General features: G+C 35.3%; 1 protein-coding gene across 9 annotated transcripts in view; it reads right to left on the bottom strand.

Annotated features, from left to right (window-relative positions):
- Nucleotides 1-20,784, bottom strand: part of NF1 (neurofibromin 1) — a 260,230-nt gene that overhangs the window by 109,908 nt on the left and 129,538 nt on the right. For 7 of the 9 annotated variants that reach the window (XM_082371274.1, XM_082371276.1, XM_082371270.1 and 4 more), the window contains 10 exons: nt 20,331-20,470; nt 19,943-20,065; nt 19,376-19,459; nt 18,514-18,630; nt 17,127-17,308; nt 16,796-17,007; nt 13,496-13,657; nt 13,241-13,344; nt 7,287-7,422; nt 3,340-3,402 (listed from right to left, as the gene is read on the bottom strand). In XM_082371274.1, the coding sequence (XP_082227400.1) occupies nt 3,340-3,402; nt 7,287-7,422; nt 13,241-13,344; nt 13,496-13,657; nt 16,796-17,007; nt 17,127-17,308; nt 18,514-18,630; nt 19,376-19,459; nt 19,943-20,065; nt 20,331-20,470 (1,323 nt within the window). The remainder of the gene's footprint in view (nt 1-3,339; nt 3,403-7,286; nt 7,423-13,240; nt 13,345-13,495; nt 13,658-16,795; nt 17,008-17,126; nt 17,309-18,513; nt 18,631-19,375; nt 19,460-19,942; nt 20,066-20,330; nt 20,471-20,784) is intronic. The other 2 variants (XM_082371271.1, XM_082371275.1) reach the window with 1 other exon arrangement.

Raw genomic sequence — 20,784 nt, forward strand, 5'->3', positions numbered from 1 at the left:
TCACTTCATTCTATTTCCTTCAGTGCTTCATGTGGTATACATTTTAAATGTGTTCTTATTCACTGCCTAAAATCTCAAAATAATTTTCAACTATATATGATACGAAGTTAGTAAAAATAAGACTTTAGAGAATGACTTTTTAAGCTGAGAAAATCTTTGTGAGAGGTGATAACAGGGGTGAGTTATAACTAATATATTCTCACCTTCATGTATACTGCATAGCTCAGGAAGCTTTCTTGGTGTTATAGTACTTGGAGTGCTATCGCATGAAGGACAACCTTACACCTCAGTAAGAGGAAACTGGTGAAGGTGGCTAAACACAGCAGTCTTAGAAGAATGGCTTTAAAATCTAAATACTGTTTTAGTTATTTTTAGCTGAAATACAGTTTTGGAAACAGAATTAAGAAGAAAACACAAGTGCTTTTACTACTCTAGTACAGTGTTTAACCTTTCGGGGAGTAGGAACAGAAAAATGAACGTTTACTTTCGCACAGACAAAACTCTTCATAAATTTTAGAATGTTCACAGACCACCATTACTACTGACTGTTTCTTTTCGAACTCACAAATTTTAATCTTAAAAGATAAGAAACACCTCAACAAACCTACAAATTTTTAAAGCCTTTAAGGAGTGAGTTAGCAAGAAGGAACGGGATTAAAAACTGCTTTATATTTATAATTGCAAATAGGTTGTTTTAAAAGAATCGCATGTATTCAGTTTAATCCATTAAAATCCTGAAATGGTTTTTAAAGAAGTAAAAGTTAAGAGTTTGGTTTCCAAAGAACTGGTTAATTATAAAATACTAACCCGCTGGGAAAGTGTCTCAAAAAAATCAATTACTTATATGCACACAGAGAACTCTTTTAAAATGCATTTTTAGAGTAGTTATTTCCTGGTTTTCTCTAGGACAGAAAAGCTCTTAAAGTGTGACACACATTTATACCTGATCTAAACTCAATATTACGCAGTCTCAGAATTTAATGAATATCTGAGTGAATTATTTCCCTAATGGAATACTGTAAAAATTATGAAAGGTACTACACCTTCACTAACTTCCACATCTTCAAAAATAATTCATGTCAAAACTCAAAAGTATCCACACTACAAGAACACATTGTTTCATGTATCATAAAATTATGTATCTCACCAATGACAGTATATTTTTGGAACTAAAACCTGATAAAATAATCAATATCCATAAAAATGCTCAACAACAAATTTTATGAGTTAATTTACTAAAATACTTCTTTTCCTTTCACCACAAATTAACATCAGTGTAATTTTACCTCATAATATACACATACTCAAGTTGTTTTTATTTTTAATCTGCAAAAATCTAATTTGTATCCAAAAGACATTCTGTATAAAAGGTCAAAGTAGGGCCAGTCTGAATGCTGAAACCAATTATCAGTCAAATGTCCCCTTTACTTACCTCCCCGCCCACCCCCCCATAAAAGCTGAACTACAGGTTACAAATAAAGGCAGTCATACACTGTACATCATCAAGAGAATCACAACCCATCTATCCTTAATTACCTGAGTTAGGTTGACAACTTCTCAAAGGAAATCTAATTTACAGTATATGTTTGAGTATGATAAAGAGAATTATCTATAATATGATTACACAGCTATATACCAGAAGCCAGAACCTTCTCTCCATATCTTACACATTACAATCGATGGTACATACACCCCAAAAGAAAGTTAACTGCTTTTTAGATCATTAGATTCTGTTAAGCCAACAACTCCATAAACCAACATTTTAAATTTATAATAACTATACTGTCTTCATACTTCGGAATGTGTTCTAAAATATCTCAAATTGCCAATTAGATTTCCTTTGTTTCCACAAGGACCTCATATCACTTGTGCTGAGAAATACATTCCAAAACTTAGTGTTACCCAGAAACATTTTTTTTTAAATCTGAAAATAACACTAGTAGAAAAAAACATTTCAAGGAACAATTTTAGACAAAATCTTAATAAATAAAGCAATGTTAGGAAGGCTAAAAAACATGCTCTAGAGAAACAGAGAAAGCCTGAATTTTAATTTATGTGATATACTACACAATGGTATTAGTAAAACACCAAACAAGAGTGTTAGAAATAGTAAATTAATTTCAACAGTGATGGTGTATATTATGTTAAATCCACATATGCTGAGAATTAGAAGGCTGAAGCATTAGAAAGAAATGTTTTTATTAAGATGGCCATCCAATCCAATCCATTTGCTCACAGCTGACCAAATTTACTTAACATATCCAAAAAAGAATCTCTTGAATGGACATAAAAGCATGTCTCTAAATTTTAATTTAGTTCTGAATTTAAAATAGAAATTTATTATATGTAAAGCTCAGACGAGAAATGAAAGATGAAACCAGATGAATACTATACACTAAATTTCACCTTTTAAAGTAAACTACCTACATGACTCCTAAAGGTTTTCTTTACATCTTTCTCTAAATTCATTTGGATTGTATGAACAAAGGTAGTACTGAGCCTGATAAAGATCAGTCATACTGACAGATAATGGCAAATTTAAAATGAATGCACGTTAATATTTTGGACAACTATCACTCACAGGAAGAAAATAACTATGACTATCATAATTTTCTTCCTTTTAAATTAGGGCAAGTTCATAGAAGCAGGTAAGTATATGCATATCATGTTTGCAAATAAGGTGCTTCTCTATAAATATGGACTCACTGTTTTCCTTTATTTCAAAGTACTATATTCTCAGTCCCAATAGTTTAATAATGATTTTCTCTAAAGTAAAAGTGGTTTTCTTTTACCATTAGAATTTTTATAATCTAAGCACAATTATCTAAATCCTGGCCGAGACTGTCTAGATAAAAATATAAGAAGTAAAAAATAAACCTTAGCTACTTTTAGGTAAGATTTAGAAAGTGACACTTTCCTTCCATGTACTTCTAACAATTAAGAAAAACTTTCATCTCTAGGAAAAGAAATCACTCACATTACCTGCAAACAAGAAGCAAGAATGAAGAGAGTCAGCATTTCCTAAGGCCTTGAAATTAAGTTTCTTTTGCATTCATTTATAATTTAAAAAATAAATAATAAAATTAGACCAGGGATATCCAATGCAACAAATGCCCCCAAAATGCCTTTGGGATAAATCAAACCAAAGGAACACAGAGAATGTTTCAATGTAACTTAATTCCAGGGTTAATTGAAATGAAAGCTATTTTGTGCCAGAATTAGTAGAATGATTTTACAGTGAAGGTCAAATAGGCTGAAGTGAAGATGTTCTTAACAAACAGCAAAAGATTTTTGTTTTGCTTTGAAAGAAACAGCTAAAAAAAAGTTCTCCAAACTTACTGATTTTTTGTTTTCCTTTTTTTCTTTTACTGTAGCTTTATTCAGTAGGGAGTGGCAAGTTGCCTACAGAACAGAGATGAGCACAAACAAGTCACAGCACCAACTACATACAGCAACAAAAACAATGTTGGCTTGTACATAAAATTACATGATCAAAATGTAACACAAATGGAATCAACAAAAAATTAGGAATCAACTTAATTTTGAGGGATGAATTTTATCTCTGGATTTTAATTTTTATTACATTTTTAAGCCAAAGCACTAAATAAATAGCAAGAAATGTTGAGACAATCATATCTACTATTTCTGGCTATAAATCGCAGAAAAGCTCTCCTCAAGTGAATGTGAGGATATTTAATATTTACATTTCAGTTAAATCCTAGCTTTTGATAAATTTTATATAAAATGTTCATTACAAATAGATCATACTCTAAAAACACTTCTATGCATCTACATAATTTTTTCTTGATACATATATTTATATATACTTCTCTGTGTATCCTTCAATTGACTTAAAAAGTTCTTTTTTCAATAGCTGGCATTGAATTCCTATCCTACTGATGAAAAAAATAAACATTAAATGGCTAAATATAATAGAAAAATACACTTTAGAGATTCTGAGCTAAAAGTCTCTCTCTCTCTCTTTAAGAAAGATTACTCTTACAATTTCACTTATTTTTCTTTGCAGGCTACTTCCTGAAAAAGTTCTAATCAGAGGAGGTTAAAAGCTCTGCAACATTTGGGAAAAGAATGTTATCAGCTCAACTAGAAATAAGCATTAATATTAAAGTGAAGAAACTGCAGAGAAAATTACAGAATAAAACTGTAAGCCTGCTTAAAATTTTTCACAGATTTGACCATTTATCAGAATGTCTCCAAAAAAAAAAAACAAAACACACAAAAAACCCAAAATAACCCCCAAAACCCACAGAGACATATTGGTTTCATCTCTCAGAGCGCCTCCTAGGCCAAAGAGCTCTGTTAAAATTAAGACTCCTGATTGGACTAGACTAGGCAAAATAATTATTTTTTAAATATTTTGAAAACAAATTAGAATTCTTTAATCCACCATACATGGCATTTTATTCTAGGAATTCTGTGCATTCAACACCATAACCCATAATAACTTGGCATTAGTTTGATATTTGTTCATCCATCCGTCCATCCATTCATCCAAGTACTTACAGTGCACCTACTTGCTAGATACCATTCTAAGCACTGGAAGAAAGCAATAAAACAAGAAGACACAGTCCTTTTCTCAAGGAGCTTTGATTCAAACTTTAGACTATATACAAAAGCACTAGTAACCCAATTTATCCCAAAAATGCAGTTTTATACACTTTTTATTTTCAATTAAAATTTTTGTGTAAACTACTTCTGTTTGGAGAAGCACATTTGCTAGGAAAAGACGACATTTATTTAGAATCATATTTAGCTCTTTCTCAGAATTCTCTCACCACAACTTAGGAGAATATCCACTCTGGGAATTATTTTCTCATTATTCCAAAACTATCAGGAGGAAAAGTGGAAATAACTACATGAGAAAATGTCTCAGTTATAAATCTAACATATGTTCACAGTTGACTATTCCTATATAATCTTAACCCAGTCCACTAAGTAAGGAGGCATATAAAATGAAAGACCTGGTTAAACCATGATTTTAAAAAGGCTTAACAGTCAAAAATACTAACTCAAGTAAAAAGACCTAAAGCTCAGAGAAATTTATTAGCTAGCAATATACTCAGCTTTCAAATTTTCCCCAGTAGGTCCCAAAGCAGGAGACATATTTACTAGAGGGAAAAAAACAATCGACTACTATCCCTCCCAGCAGAACATAAAAGTACAAATGGACCATTATGTTATTGCCAAAGTCAAAAGGGCAAGGAAAAGCCAGAAGAGGGAAGATGAATAAAAATAAAAGAGCAAACTAAGGGAAAAACTACATTTGGAAGGAGACTCAATGAAAGAATATCTTGAGATCAAAGTTTATTTTTTTTTCATTTTTAATTAGTAAATGTAAAATTTCCTGTTATCAGTCACTTATTAAAAAACAAACTCTTATTTATAAATAACATAGCATATATTTCCTCTATAGTATTGTACATTCCAACAATAAGTTTATCCAATACGTCCCCAAAATGCACTAGCATTTAAATAATATTATTAAAGGGAATAATTGTATGTGAAATTTTAATACAATAATTCAGGTCTGTTGTAATATGGGATATTGTATTATGGAATGTTTTAAAAAGCACAACACACAGTGGTTAATAAGCCACCAATTATCAACTAGCTTTATTTTCTGCATTATTTTCACTACCTCCCTCCCTTCCTAACTATGAAAGCTGGCAAGAATCTTGTTTACTTGGGTGGGAGGAATGGGGTTATTTATTCCTTCATTAAATATTTTCTAAGTACTTACTAATAAGTGCCAAGCACTTAGTTCCTTTTTCCTTATCAAATGGGACTCCAAGTTTGCTGATGATACAAAAATTGTTTTCTTTTAGGGAGACAACCACATGAAGAATTTCTACTAAAATCTACTAGACCATATATGTAACCAGGTAGTTAGTACCCATTCACTTCTAACCAGCTAAAGTCAAAGCCACTGCCACTTGAGAAATTCATTTGCTCTCTGAAAACAGTTACTATTAGGCCAACCAAGAAGTTGGTCCAGACTATTTTTAATATGTGCTCACCATTTCTTATCTGCCTAGTTTTATAAACAGAAGAAGGACTGAATTTGATTTAAAGAGAAACCTGAATAATGCCCAAACTTAAGCTATTACTTACTGTACTAGATTTCATATTATAACTAAACCACCCTCTGGCCTCAGATTTAACTAGATGAAAAAATTATGTGGGGCTCTCCTAAGCTTCCTTGAGCTATTTTGAAAAGGCAGGAAAAGTCATGATAAATTAAATTAAGAGAGTTTTAATGCTAAGTATGCTTCATCATCTACAAACATGATGAAACATTTTTTTATAGATACAGCAGATACATCTTTATAAATAGCAATGGGAGAAAAATTCACACAGAGCAGCCTGAAACAGCTTTTTTAAATGACAATTTCACTGATCTTGCTAACGTCTCTAAGCAACCGAAGCCCTGTGCTAAAAAACAAATGGCTGGGGATAACTCTGCAAAGAAAAAGACACAAAAGGCATGGGTTTTGATAAATGCATAAATTTTTTCCCCTATACCTGCCCCTGTCCCAAACTCCAGACCCACTAATGTTTCTTCCAGAATCACAGTTTTAACAGGCTAATGTGGATTTGCACTAATCTCCCTTGGAGTGATCAAATCATTTCTGAAACTGCATATGCCGATCAAAAACACAGTGGAAGCCATAAAAGAACACAGATGCAATTTCCTTAGCAAGGAGGGGATGACTGTGGACATCTGAACTCAGAAGCATTACTTGCAGTTCTAGTGTTGGAAAGTCTAATAATTTGACGTGAATGATGATGCAATATATTTTATAAGTAGCATTCTACATAAAATAAACATCAGCCTGTCCTGGCAAAACCTGACACAAACACAAGAGAGCTTAATGAAAAAATCAAAATTATGGATCAAGCATTTCACAACACAAAGAGCAAGGAGTAGACCAGCCTCATATGTGAAAGACCCTATTTTGGTACAAGATAAAAACAACAACAAAAATTCCATAATATATCTCATTTCAATCACATCTATTATATCCAGTAGATCTGGTGCATTTTAAGCTTGTTCTCAACGCAAGGAAAATTTATTATTTTTAAAGTACCCCCTTAAACTACTTCATATTTTTAAAGCCAATTTAAACAATTCTTAATGCATTATTCATCCAAATTGATTCAGTATTATCAACCACCCACTATTAGCAGCTAAATCCCTCTTTGGTAAAGCATTCTTTTAAATTTAGCTGTGGATTAATAATGGTAATCTCTAACCTTAAGCATACCTGGTACAAACAGTGGCACACACTTCGTAGCTGAGGGGGAAATTCGGAGGAGGAACTGATGATGGCATGGAAGAACTTTTCGGTCATCTGAAGGAGGTTCCGCTGGTTTTCCTCAAGGCTCTCTGACTGTTCTAACCTATCGAGAGGAAAAAGAAAAAAAGCAAAACCAATTAAAAACAAACAAACAAACAAACAGACATACTCCTTAAAAGAGACTCCTTAAGAGACATTCAGCCAAATGCAACGTTTGGACTTTGCTGGGAACCTGATTTAAACAAACCAACTATAAAAAAGGCAATTTTCAGAACTGTGTATAAAAATTCTGCTCCCCCTATATTTTCACAAATTTAGTATATGATTTTTATTCCTTTGTCCATCTAGTAGGTAGGAGAGTGCATCTCACATTTTTAACTTTTATTTCCATGACTTCAGTAAAGTTAGACATGCTTTCAATATTTTGTGGCCATTCAGGCCCTATTTTCAACTGCCCTTCATATCCAGTTTAATATCTCTAACTGCTAGGTGTCCCTCTTGCCAGTACCTAAAACTCAGTTTGTTCAAAATCAGCTGATTTTTTTTCCTCCTACTTGTATGTCTCATCCTGTGCTCCCCATGTTGTCAATGGCACCATTACTGCTTCAATCATGTCATTCAGGTGACCTCTGATGTCGTCTTTGCCCGCAGTATTCCATTATTCCCCACATTCAATTACTGTTGCTAATTCGTCTGTATGATTCCTTTTTTTTAAAGGTATTTATTTATTTATTTATTTGGCCGTGCTGCACAGCCTGCAGGATCTTAGTTCCCTGACCAGGGATCGAACCCGCGCCCCCTGCAGTAGAAGCACGGAGTCTTAACCACTGGACCGCCAGGGCAGCCCCTCTTCTGTATGATTCTAAAGTCTTGGTGCTGTGATTAAAGGCAGATATTCAGAAGGCAGACTCACTAGGTTTAAATTTCAGCTTTACCACTTATTGACCATTATGACCTTGGTCAAGATACTCAACTTCTCTGAGCCTCATTTTTTCCATCAATAAGACAGGAATAATTACAATGCCTCCTTTATGGGGTTTAAATTTTACCCAGTGGCTCTCAGACCCACAAACCTTTACTTGAGCTGCCCAATTGAACTCTCAAAACACATTCCCTATGAAAGTCACTACTTAACTACTTGTTATATGTCTTATCTCCCCTACTAAACTGTAAGATCCTTGAAGGATGTAGTCATCTTTGACCCCTTAAAAACTAGCATAGTACCTTACCAAAACAATTATTGAATAAATACTTGTTTTCAATCTCTTAACTAGTAATTTTCTTTCTATACTAATTTACATATTACATAAAAGTTGGGGACACTCCAGATTCCTTGCAGCTCACCATGTGGTGCAGCATATGGATACAGTAAGAGTTTGGAAATTAATGTAGACGACAGGCAGGAAAGATTTCATGGACTAGGTGAGTTCTAAAGGAGGGAAAGAATCTGCATAGGCAAAAAGAAGTAAGGGCATTTCAGAAAGAAGAAGGCAGGACAAGCACACAATTCAATCCGATAAACATTTATCATGCGTCTACTATTTGCCATCTTAATGCCAGGTGCTGAGGACTCAACAATAATTGGCCTTTGAACTTCTCAAAGAGGGGAGACAAGTACACACTAAGCAATGAGTACAATTATTCAAGGATATAAAAGACAAAATAGCAAACCAGAGATAGACACGATTAATTCACATGGCAACTGGTTGCCGAGAAGTCAGAGGCAGAAGATGAACTTGGGATATATGGGGAACTAAAAAGAGATTGGTCTAAAAATGGGGGCTTTATGCAGGGAGATCACTTAAGAAGCTACAATAGTAACTCAAATCTGAGATATGGAGGGCATAGAAGCTTTGCGTATGAAAGAAAAGATTAACAATATATTTAACAGGGCTAGAAGAGATTCCTAGAAACCTTGACAGTTCTTGTCTACTTTGTGGGAACTTTTTCTTAATGAGTCAACACAGCAGCAGGTGTGCTGCTGGTCTGTTTCAGATGTCCCTCTAATACACCTATCCCTCCTGCCTCCCACATGCCAATGATAACTTATTGGCTATTCCATTAATTCTGATCTATAATGAAGCTTTGTGTTCAATTAAGTGTTTGTGTGTACAAAAATTTTTCCCTTTGATTTTCAATCAGCTTTTGTTTTTGTTTTTTTATCCTATTGTTTTTCTGTTTTTAATTTCATTGATTTCTAATTTTTATTTCTTTCCTTCTGCTTGCTTTAGGTTTATACTGAACTTTCTCTAATTTTCTAAGGTGAAAGTTTAGGCCATTCATTTTAGATTGTTCTTCTTTTCTAATACATGCATTTAATGCTGTAAATACTACATTTCACTACATTCCACACATTCTGATAAGATGTACTTTCATTTCCATTTAGTTTTTCTTTTTCTTTGCATTTCAGTTTTGGAAATTTCTATTGGCATATCTTCAAGTTCACTAATTCTTTTCCCATTTGTGTCCAGTCTACTGGTAAGCCCATCCAAAGGCATTTTTCCTTTCTGTTACGATGTTTTTGATTTCTAGCATTTCCTTTTGATTCTTTCTTAGAGTTTCCATCTCTGTTTAAATCACCCACCGGTTCTTGCAGGTTGTCCACTTTTTTTCCATAGAGCCCTTAACATATTAATTATAGTTATTTTAATCCTTGTCTGATAATTCCAAAATCTGTCACATCTGAGTCTAGTTCTGATGCTTGCTTTGTCTCTTGAGACTGCGATTTTTATTGCTTTTTAGCAAGCTTTGTAGTTTTTTTGTTGAAAGACCTAAGACATAATGGGTAGCAGGAACAGAAACAAAGAGGTCTTTAGTGTAAGGTTATATGTTAATCTGGCTAGGACTTAGGTTGTGTTTAATGTTTGCTGTAGCTATAGGTGTCAATTTCTTCCAGTGTCCTTGTTTTTGTCTACCTAGTTGTCTGGGATTCCCTAGTTTTCCCTAGGAATTTCTTCTTAGAGTCTCTGTGTTGAAGCTCTCGGTTGTAACCCACTTTTAATACACTGGAGTCCTGTTGATGTAGTAGTGAGGTACTGGGGAAGGGAAGCAGTCTATAATCTTATGCTTATATCTCCATTGTTTTATTGGGCCAGAGTGGCTGGGCTGTGACCTTCAGAAGAATTTCTTAGGCTTTTTTCTCCCCTTATGTGAGTCAGGAAGGCTAGAGGAGGCTGAAGTTGGGTAACTGCCCATCCTCCAGGTCAGATAAGGCTCTGATAGTTTCCCTTAAAGGCAGGCCTTTGTAAGGGAGAACAGAACACTATGCGCATATTACAAAATGGTTACTTTTCCCCTTCCCCTGCCCAGAGTGCAAGGGGACTTTTCTTCCATCCTCACCATGAGAACCTGGTAGGGTTTCTAGAGGTCAAACTCACAGAAGTGTGGGGGTACCCCTGACACAGGGCCCCCAGGAGCTTTCATTCTCAAGCTAATCCACGCTCAACCTCCAGCAAGTTGTCTATTACAGCCTAAGTGTTCCTACCAGTTACTGACTCCAGCAGCTGTTTCTCCCTGTAAGCTGGGATTCTCTGAATTTGGCTGTCACGCCAGTTTTTCCCCTTTTTTTTGGGGGGGGGTGCCCTTCAATTCTCTGATGAATCTAAGAAGAGTTGCTGATTTTCTGTTTTCAGCTTTTTCTTGTTGTGAACATAGCAGTGTCAACTTCCAAGCCCTCTACATGTCAGAAAAGACATCAACTTGATTTTAAGTAACCTGAATATAGGAAGTTTGTCATCTAGTTTCCTTCTCTGTACCAAAGTACTTAGTACAGTAGATTTCTTTCAGGCAGTAGTTCACTCTCTAAGTAATTTTTACCCTTTAGAAAGTGAAATTGCTAAATGGTAACAAAATACAAGATGACATTAAAAGAATGTTGCTTTTAAGTTTTAAACTACAACTTTTTAACCATTTTAACAATAACTGGTTAATTTAGGTGCCAGAGTTCTGATTAGATATTACAGTTGATACTTCAGCAAAGGCAGAGCCAAAAATAACTGATACGAAGTTGCCAAATAAAATTATTTAGGAAGAGAAACCATCAAGAAGCTCTGAACTTGAAAATAAAAAATAAAATAATGTTAAGGTCCTAACTGAAAGACAAGAGATGTGGCTTAGAAAAAGCAAGCATAAGTGTTTAAAATTTCATTCAACAAATATTTATGAAATGCCAGCTATAAGCCAGATACCATGGGGACAGGTAGAAAGCTTCATGGAGATGGTGGTTTTTATAATGCACCTTACATTACCCCTTGGCCTCTTTCCCTTCTCCTAAGTCAATCCTCATTATAGGAGGAAGAGCGAGATAGATTAAAAAAAAACAGAGTCAAGCATGCTCAGTTCAGTGCCATCCTCTCCATTCTAGATATGTCTGCCTGCAGAAAAGACATAATCTGGTCTTCTCTCCACTTGTGATAAAAAGCTTGCCAGTCCCTGTGATGGAAGCCTGTAGTTTACCCAGCTGTGCAAGGGATGGGGAAGATGATTCCAATTCAAGGTGATGTATTAGCAAGCCTATACTATATGCCCACAGGATCTAAAGCCCCACTCTTTAATCATTTTTATCAGAAATAAAGGAGATAGCTGATTCCTGCGTGCTTCCCTCCCATCCCTCCCTCCCTCTGACCTTTTGGTTTTGAACTTGGCGAGGGGAAAATGGGTATTACTTATTAGGCAACTCTAATCCCAATGAACCCCACGTTGTCAAGCCACTTTAAAAATGTACAACATGCGCATATTTCACTGGAGTTAAAGTACAGAGATCACATGAAAGAATGACAAGTAGTGATGTGGATTATAGTCAGATGAGTTTTTTTCTTGCAGTCAATGGGGAACAACTGATGGTTTCTAAGAAAAAAAGTGACAAAAAATTTTAGGTTTCAGAATAATTCCTGCAGTAAATGATCTGCAAATAAAAAGATAATGCTAGGACAATAATTAGAAAGTTACTACAAAAGTCAATGGGATTGGGACTTCCCAGGTGGCACGGTGATTAAGAATCTGCCTGCCAATGCAGAGGACATGGGTTCAAGCCCTGGTCCGGGAAGATCCCGCATGCCACGGAGCAACTAAGCCCACGCACGTGCCGCAACCACTGAAGCCTGCGTGCCTAGAGTCCATGTGCCGCAACGAAGAGTAGCCCCCGCTCGCCACAGGTAGAGAAAGCCCGCACGCAGCAACAAAGACCCAATGCAGCCAAATATTAATTAATTAATTAATTAATTAAAAAGTCAATGGGATCGATATGGCATTGGCTAAATAAATTATGATATTGCCAAACCACAAAATATTATGCAGCAGTTAAAAAGAATCAGATTCATTATCCTTCTATACTGACAAAGAATGATCTAAGATACAGGATTATGTTAAAAAAAAAAAAGTTGCAAAAACATGTATATATTGATAATATCTTACCATTTATATTAAGTGCCCACATTATAATATAGTTTCTACCACTAGAAATATGTATATGCAAATAGATTGAAAAAAGAACAGAAGAACAGCCTAACTAGTAACAGTGCTATGTCTCTAGAGGTGATAGTCAAAGACACCTTTAATGTTATTTGTAACTTTCTTTAAGAAAAATGTATTTGAGGGACTTCCCTGGTTGTGCAGTGGTTGGGACTCCGTGCTCCCAGTGCCGGGGGCCCGGGTTTGATCCCTGGTCAGGGAACTAGATCCCACATGCATGCTGCAACTAAGGAGCCCGCAAGCCCCAACTAGGGAGCCTGCCTGCTGCAACTAAGACCCAGCGCAACCAAATAAATAAATATTAAAAAAAAAAGAAAAGAAAAATGTATTTGTGTGTAACTTTTATAATTAAAGACTAATCTTAAGAATCAAGGGGAGAAATTATGAGGGCCTTGCCTCATGTAGTGGAAATGAAAAAATGGAGAGCTGTTGCAGATGAGAGGATGACACACCTGGTAGGATCTACTTCAAAGCTAACATGCTGCCAATCAGAGGATGTGATCACAATCCGTAATAAAGGATCCAGGAGTTTCTGTAGGTAGGTAGCACCATATACCTAAAGAAATACACAAGTAGGAATTTATTATGCCTGCTCCAAATATCTTGCATTAAAGAAGACATTCTGCTCTGTACAGTCTGTACATAATCACTGTTTGGCATACCTCTGGCACCAAAAAAAAAAAAAAAAAAGATAAATGGATAGAAACCTTGAAACAGAAGGTCATTATTTTACTGGCCAAGCTGTTGCCTCGGAAAAGAGTCTGCATGGAGTCTGCCAATTCTACTTCCTTAGAAAACATGTTCCAGAGCAGTTGGTAGAGTAAATGCCGAGAGTCAAATAGAGTCACTAGAACTCGAGCTAGTTCATCCTGGGAACAAAATAAAATTGTGTCAGTGTAAACAGTTCCATTTTTCCTTAAGCAGAAAACTGAAAGGCAAATCCAAAGCTGATAAACCACCTGCTGAACTGAGGTATATGGTGACTGATTAAGTTTTCCCCTGGGATTTATCTGTGTATATCTGTCTATGACAGATGACTATTTCTATACACCTACAGTAGCTGCTAACTCTAAGGATTAAATGATAAAAGGTAAGAGAGGCCAAGGCTTTACCAGAAGACAAAAAAAATCTAGGATTCAGTTCAAATTCTATGACAAAATAAAAGAAAACAGAAATAGAAGATGATGGCAAAGAATTTGATATGCACAGATCATTTTCTTAGAAAATCAATGAGGGCGAATAAGACTTCGGTGACCACAGAGCTCTACTCTCTTCTCATACGGTCAGGGAAACTCAATGAACACTGAACACGGGCTAGGCAAGAAACAACAAAAATGGAAAAACTACAGGATTTTCAGCAAGTCAGGAAAAAGACCTAGGCTGTGCATTCAGAACCAAAAGATAAGCCAGATTTACATACAAAGTGGGGATGGGTGGCTAATTTGCATCTAGTTCCTAAATGATAAGCCTCATAATTCCCCACAGTAAAGTATCTTTTGGTACACTCGAGAAAAATGAATGTGATAGTAAATCACTGTTTAACCATGCATGTTGGGAAGAGATTTAGAGAGAACAGGGGTAACCATAATAAGATGGCCCAAACTTCAATCAGTGACAACAAAGCCAGGATCATGGCCTGTAGCTCCTCTAATTCTTGTCTGGTCCCAGGATTATTATAATCTGTTATTCGAGTAAAGGAAAAAATTTAACAATCCTAACCACAGATAACTGAAGCCAAATACGACCCAATACTCTGCTATACTTCCTACAGTTACACACTACATAATTGACTAGATATAAAAATTCTATCCTCCACTTTAAAGCCAAGTATAATTAAGAGAGATAAGTCAGTTACAAAATAAAACTATTTTTAGACTGCTGTGCTAGTTTTTTCCACTCTAATCCCTCCCCTGCAAAATTCTGAAAACTTTAAGCACCAGAATTTATTTATTTATTTTTTATAGTATTTTAATTTATTTAAGAATAACATAATAAAAATAACATCATAAATCCATAATATGTTAGCATAAACAATATTTTTTGGAAAAATAATTATATTTTCCAAAACAACAACAAAAATCTGTGAAGAGTAGTGTTGTTTTGTATTTTTGCATTTTTTAAAAGTGTCTGGCTTTATAAATGATAGTTGAATTTTCATATAAGCACCAGAATTTAAATTTACAAAATAGACTTAAAATTTTTAAAGTTATCTTGTATTTTGTTTAGATACAGTTCGAATAGATCTGGCCTAATATAAAAGTCCTTCTCTAAAAAAAAAGTCAGTTAGTATAAAACACATAAGAAATGATTTACTGAAAGAAAACAAAATGATTAAAGCCTCTTGGACTTAACTAATTCTATTTTATTGAAAAAATTACTGATAATTTTTAGCGCTAATTATAGGTAGGTGCTAAAAGGTAACTCAGAATATCCATTTTCAAAATATATGAAGATTCGTGAACTAATGTTAGGCTTCAAGAGGATTTCAACAATTTCCTTTTTCTAACTCCCTAGCTACAAGCAGGATTCCATCTTCATTCATTAAACAATTACTTACTGAGTCATTGTTATATGCCAGGCTGTACTTCAAGACCTGGAACTACAGCAGTAAACAACATAGACACAGTCTGCTCTCATGTAGCTCACATTGTGGTGGAATGAGACCAAGCAATCAAATAAACAAGATAATTTCACATAGTAAATAACTGCTGCAAAGAAAATATAACAAGGAATGGAATAAAATGACTGGGGGTGTGGTTTTGATTGGATGGCCAGAAAAGACCTCACTAGGAAAGTGATATCTGACTTGAAACGTGAATAACAAGAGACCAGGGAATAAGTATTCTAGGCGGCAGCAGCAGCAAGGGTGCTCAAGGGTAGAAATAAGCCTAACATGTTTGATGGCCAGCGTGGTTTCAGTCTGGTGAACAAGAAGGAAAATGGCATAAGATGATGTCAGAGATAAGGCAGGGCCCAGGCTGGGTAGAGCCTTGTAGACCAGGGTAAAGAGTTTGAGTTTCACTGTAAGTATGAAGAATAAGATCCTACAGCTTTTAAGCAGACACACATCTACAGGCAACAACAGATTAGATATAATTAGATATAATTATAGATATAATTATAAATTAGATATAATTTACTAAAATGAAATGAAATGAAATCATTTTCTGTACAGTATAAACTAAACAGCTTTATAACATGGAAAGGGACAACCTTTCTCAAATGTTTAGCATATGTTACCAAAAATGATATGGTTCTAGGAAATTTTTTATTAAGAGATGCCAAATAGCCATATTATGTCTTCTGTATTTAAAACAAGCAATGTCACAATTTCAAATGCAAATAAGAGTGGTTAAATTTTTTAAAAATTGTATAACGCATTACAGAAAAAAAGAGTTGTGAACTAGAGATATATCAATAGTAAACAGGCATAAGCCTTGAATTCTAGTTCTACCATTACTAAACAACTATATATGAGATTTGACCCTAATTATCTCATTTAATATATGAAGACACCAGACCAGATCAGGGGTTTTAATTTTCTTTTGATGAGTGTTCAAATGGAATTTTTCAGTGGGTCAGGTAAGGAGTTTGAGTTTTACTTTAAATATGTGAAATAAGATCCTCATATTTAAGAAATCTAGTGAGGGCTAGAAGAGCCAACCACTTTCCACAGCTGAAAATCACTCAAATAATATCTGAAGTTTCTTCCAGCTCTAAAAGTTTTAGCAATTAATTCAATTCATTGATACACACTACTATACAGAAAACAGATAAACAAGGACCTACTGTATAGCACAGGGAACTATATCCAGTATCTTTTAATAACCTATAATGGAAAAGAATCTTAAAAAGAATATATATACATGACTCAATCACTTTGCTGTACACCTGAAACATTGTCAATCAACTATACTTCAACTTAAAAAAATTCATTGAATGAATGAATTTTGAAGCATCTGCTATGTGCCAGGCACTGCTCTTCTGCTCTTACTCAATGAACTTACCCACTGAGAACAAGGGACCACATTGGCCAGAGCCATAGCTATTGGGAGCTCTCCTTGATCACCCATCATTGTGACCAACTCCACCAGTCTCTCAAAACGATCTGCCAACACCGTTTCTGCAAGTGTGTCAAATTCTGTGCCTTGTTGAAGGATTTTTGTCAGAACTTCCATAAATGTAGCTCTTGTCTGGAGATCTTTGTGATAACCTAAACCTGATATGGACAGACAGATGCAAATTTACTAACATGGTCTTTCTGAAGTAATTCCACTTGTCTTACATGCCAGTTCTCTAGGTTTTAAATTTCTAAATGAAGCTTTCATTTTATCTCACCTATGGAGTGCATGAGGCCACTGTCCACGTTAGCATTGAGTAAGTTTGACATTGCCAGGACTGTACAGTGCCTCAGTGATGCCAGCCTCCGAGACATGCCACGTTTCCTGCCACCTGTTTGTGCATTTTCATCTTCAACTTCACTACAGTCATTCAAAAGGTTCATAAACAATGTGAAATACCTGAGAAATAAAAAGACTGACCCTTACCCAGTGAAGGCCGCATCAACCAGACAGCTAATCAGACATTCTGAAACCATCACATCTGCATCACATGAGTGGCTCTGGGTATCTGCTTCTCTCCAGTCTTGGGGTAATCAGCCAGCATGGCTCATTATGAAGTGTTTTGTGTTGAATATGATTTTATCCTGACAAAGCTCAGTACATATTTCATAATATAAACACCAAATAGATGCAGTGTTTCCTGGTAAATGCATCACTTTTAATGTTTAGAATATAAAAATTAGTGGTCCAAACAGTTTAGACAATAATGTTTTAAATGACGTAAGGAGGTGATCTGGGTTTTACTGTCAATAAAAATTCACCAATCGGACTTCCCTGGTGGCGCTGTGGTTAAGAATCCGCCTGCCAATGCAGGGGACACAGGTTCGAGCCCTGGTCCGGGAAGATCCCACATACCGCAGAGCAACTAAGCCTGTGCGCCACAACTACTGAGCCTGCACTCTAGAGCCTGCGAGCCACAACTACTGAGCCCACGTGCCACAACTACTGAAGCCCACACGCCTAGAGCCCATGCTCCACAACAAGAGAAGCCACCACAACGAGAAGCCCGCACACTGCAACGAAGAGTAGTCCCCACTCGCCACAACTAGAAAAAGCCCACGCCCAGCAACCAAGACCCAATGCAGCCAAAAATAAATTAATTAATTAATTTTTAAAAATTCACCAATCAAATTATTTTCTTTAAAAACCACAAAACACTGGATTACTGGACTGAATGTCAATATTATGACATAGTATGAGTGTGTTTCGTGTTTGGTAATTGCAATCATTGTTGCTTTTGTTGTGGTCATCCATTTACAATGCTTGGTGTCAGTTTATTTATCTCTTGTAAAAATAAAATACAGTGTGTGTGTGTGGAAAAAAAAAATACAGAGTGTTCAGTAGAAAAGAAAAAACAAACAAACCACAAAACACACGTGCATCCCATGAGTGGCTCTGGTATAGGACTTCCTATACCAGCCCTATCATGGATAATAGTGCTTCAAGCACATGTTATATTTTGTGAGACAGCGGCCGATGGCCATAAAAACAAAGCAATTGAAGTCCATTTTCTAAATATAATCATTTGCTACTTTGGTTACACTTTGTTTTGTTGTGTGTGGAGCTTTGCTTTTTCCTTTGTATTTTTGGTGACTGAAATTTACTTAAGAAATAACTGTGATTTGGCTTCCATCAAGTCCACACCATCTCCTTCCTCAGGCTGCAGCGGAAGACCAGCCAGGAGTGAAACTACTGCTTCCATGCTTGCCTGGTCCAAATCTCTGAAGAAAAAAAAAGTTTAAAGACCACAAATCTTTCAGGTTCTTCCACTCCACCTTCCCCTCAAATAAACTTCTTCCTAACAGACACAAACTTTAATAGCTACCTATTTCATTAAACAAATTACTACGAAAACCTAAATAATCTGAGTTAATATGCAGAGCCCAGAATGCCAAGACATTTCAAGTTGGGGAGAGGGCGATAATAACTTTCTACAAAGTAATCTTGGCAAAATGACTACCTTAAATTCAAAGCACATACTATGGAACCAAGGCTGGCCAAAGAAATATATGTGAATGGTTTTTGTGTAATTCATAATGTTTAAATACTTCTGACACATTGCAGTAAGTGTTTATCATTAGAGCAAACTTAAGCAATTACATTTTAGAAAGACTCAAAACGACTAAGTTCCTCAAATAATATCTTTATCCAATCAAAAAATAAAAACAATCTAAGGTTTTATATACCTTATTTTCCAACTGTAGACCATCCTCCCTAAACAGACAACACAAACTTTCCAAACATAACACTCTCTCACATTTGTTTTTACTGAAAGTCTTTTAGTTAAAAAGAAAAAGAAATAATAAAGATTAGTATATCTTTATATAATTCAAATGCAAAAGCTTGATATCCCAAAAAACAATTTCAAAACACATAAAATATATGTATACAAACTATAATGAAGTAGTACTAACACCTAGAGTAAACCTGCTAATACTTAGTTAAAGGTCTTTTTTTGTTTTTTACCTTGTAAGACATTTTACATCATCATCTGCCGCTTGGTTTGATGTTCCCATAACCCAATCTGTCAGGTATTCTACCATCTTATTCCTATAGAATGGCAGAGAAAAAGAAAAGAGGACACAGCTTTTTTAAAGTCACACATACACTTTTAGTCATATAAGAATTTTTAATAGTTCAAGTAATTTTCCAAATCACCCAAGCAACGTGACAATTTCATAAAAGAGATACTGCTATTACAAATTTAACAGTGAGAAGGGCACAAACATAAGCTACCTGGGTACTGATCCACCACATCAGCCCTTAGCTATGGTATCCATGTGGATACAAAATCAAATTCTTGGCTCAAGTGTAGTATAATTTTAGAAAAAGGGAGCACTGTCATGGGCACAAGGGTTTGGGAAATTTGAAAAGATATGAAGAGAAAAACACACACACACACACACACACACATAAAATGCTCCTTTTTCACCTTCCCCACTTCCCATGATAACCAGGTGCCCACTATTTTTCTGTACTTCACTCAACATAATAAGATTTACAAGACTTAACTTTGCTTTTTTGAGAACTCACCTAAATTTCATCTCTTGACAAAATGAGAGGTCGTCTCTCCTCGCCATCATTACCTCCACTAACTGACACAGTTTCGTTTTTATTTGAATTGCATGGACCATATTCCCAAGCACACGAACATATCTAGACACAGAAGCATTAAAAAAAAAAAGATCCGATATAAACAAAAGAGAAGATTTCCTAAATGCTTTCATCTCTAAGTAAAATGATTAAATGTAACCATAAGAACTATAAGATTTTCATTTTTTTTATATGAGAACATATATAACTTCTAATTACCTTATTATTACACCCTAATTTGGGTGCAACAGAGAAAAGGATGGCAAATTATTTCACTACTAACTACCGATACCAGTGTGTGTCTGCTACACTTCAGTAGAATGCTTACCTGACCAGATTTAACATCATTGTTTCAATGCTAGCTTGCCCCAGATGTTCAGAGCTGCCTTCAGTATGATTATCTAGTAAGTTCTTCATTATAGCTATGGTTTGCTCCACGAACTGAGTATTGGTGTCAGTCAATAAAACCTATACGAAGAGCAAAACATTGGGAATTGATTTGGGAATCAATGCACAGCAGACAGACCACAGAGAGATGAAGCTGCCTGATCTAAATGTCATACACATGCAGAAATTCAACCATGGGCACATATCCAAACGTGCACATAGATACACACAGACACCCATATCCATACCCAAGACACTGTTAACCCCAGGCACGCCCATGCACTAGAGTCCCTAAAAAGCAAATTGATTCCTACATTAGACGATTCTTCTTTTTGCAATGTTTTCATCTATTTTTTTAAAATTATAAGTGAAAGTTCATGCCAGTATCGAAATTA

Source organism: Balaenoptera borealis (assembly GCF_965194805.1).
Source record: "Balaenoptera borealis genome assembly, chromosome: 20".
Classification (NCBI taxonomy): Eukaryota; Metazoa; Chordata; class Mammalia; order Artiodactyla; family Balaenopteridae; genus Balaenoptera; species Balaenoptera borealis.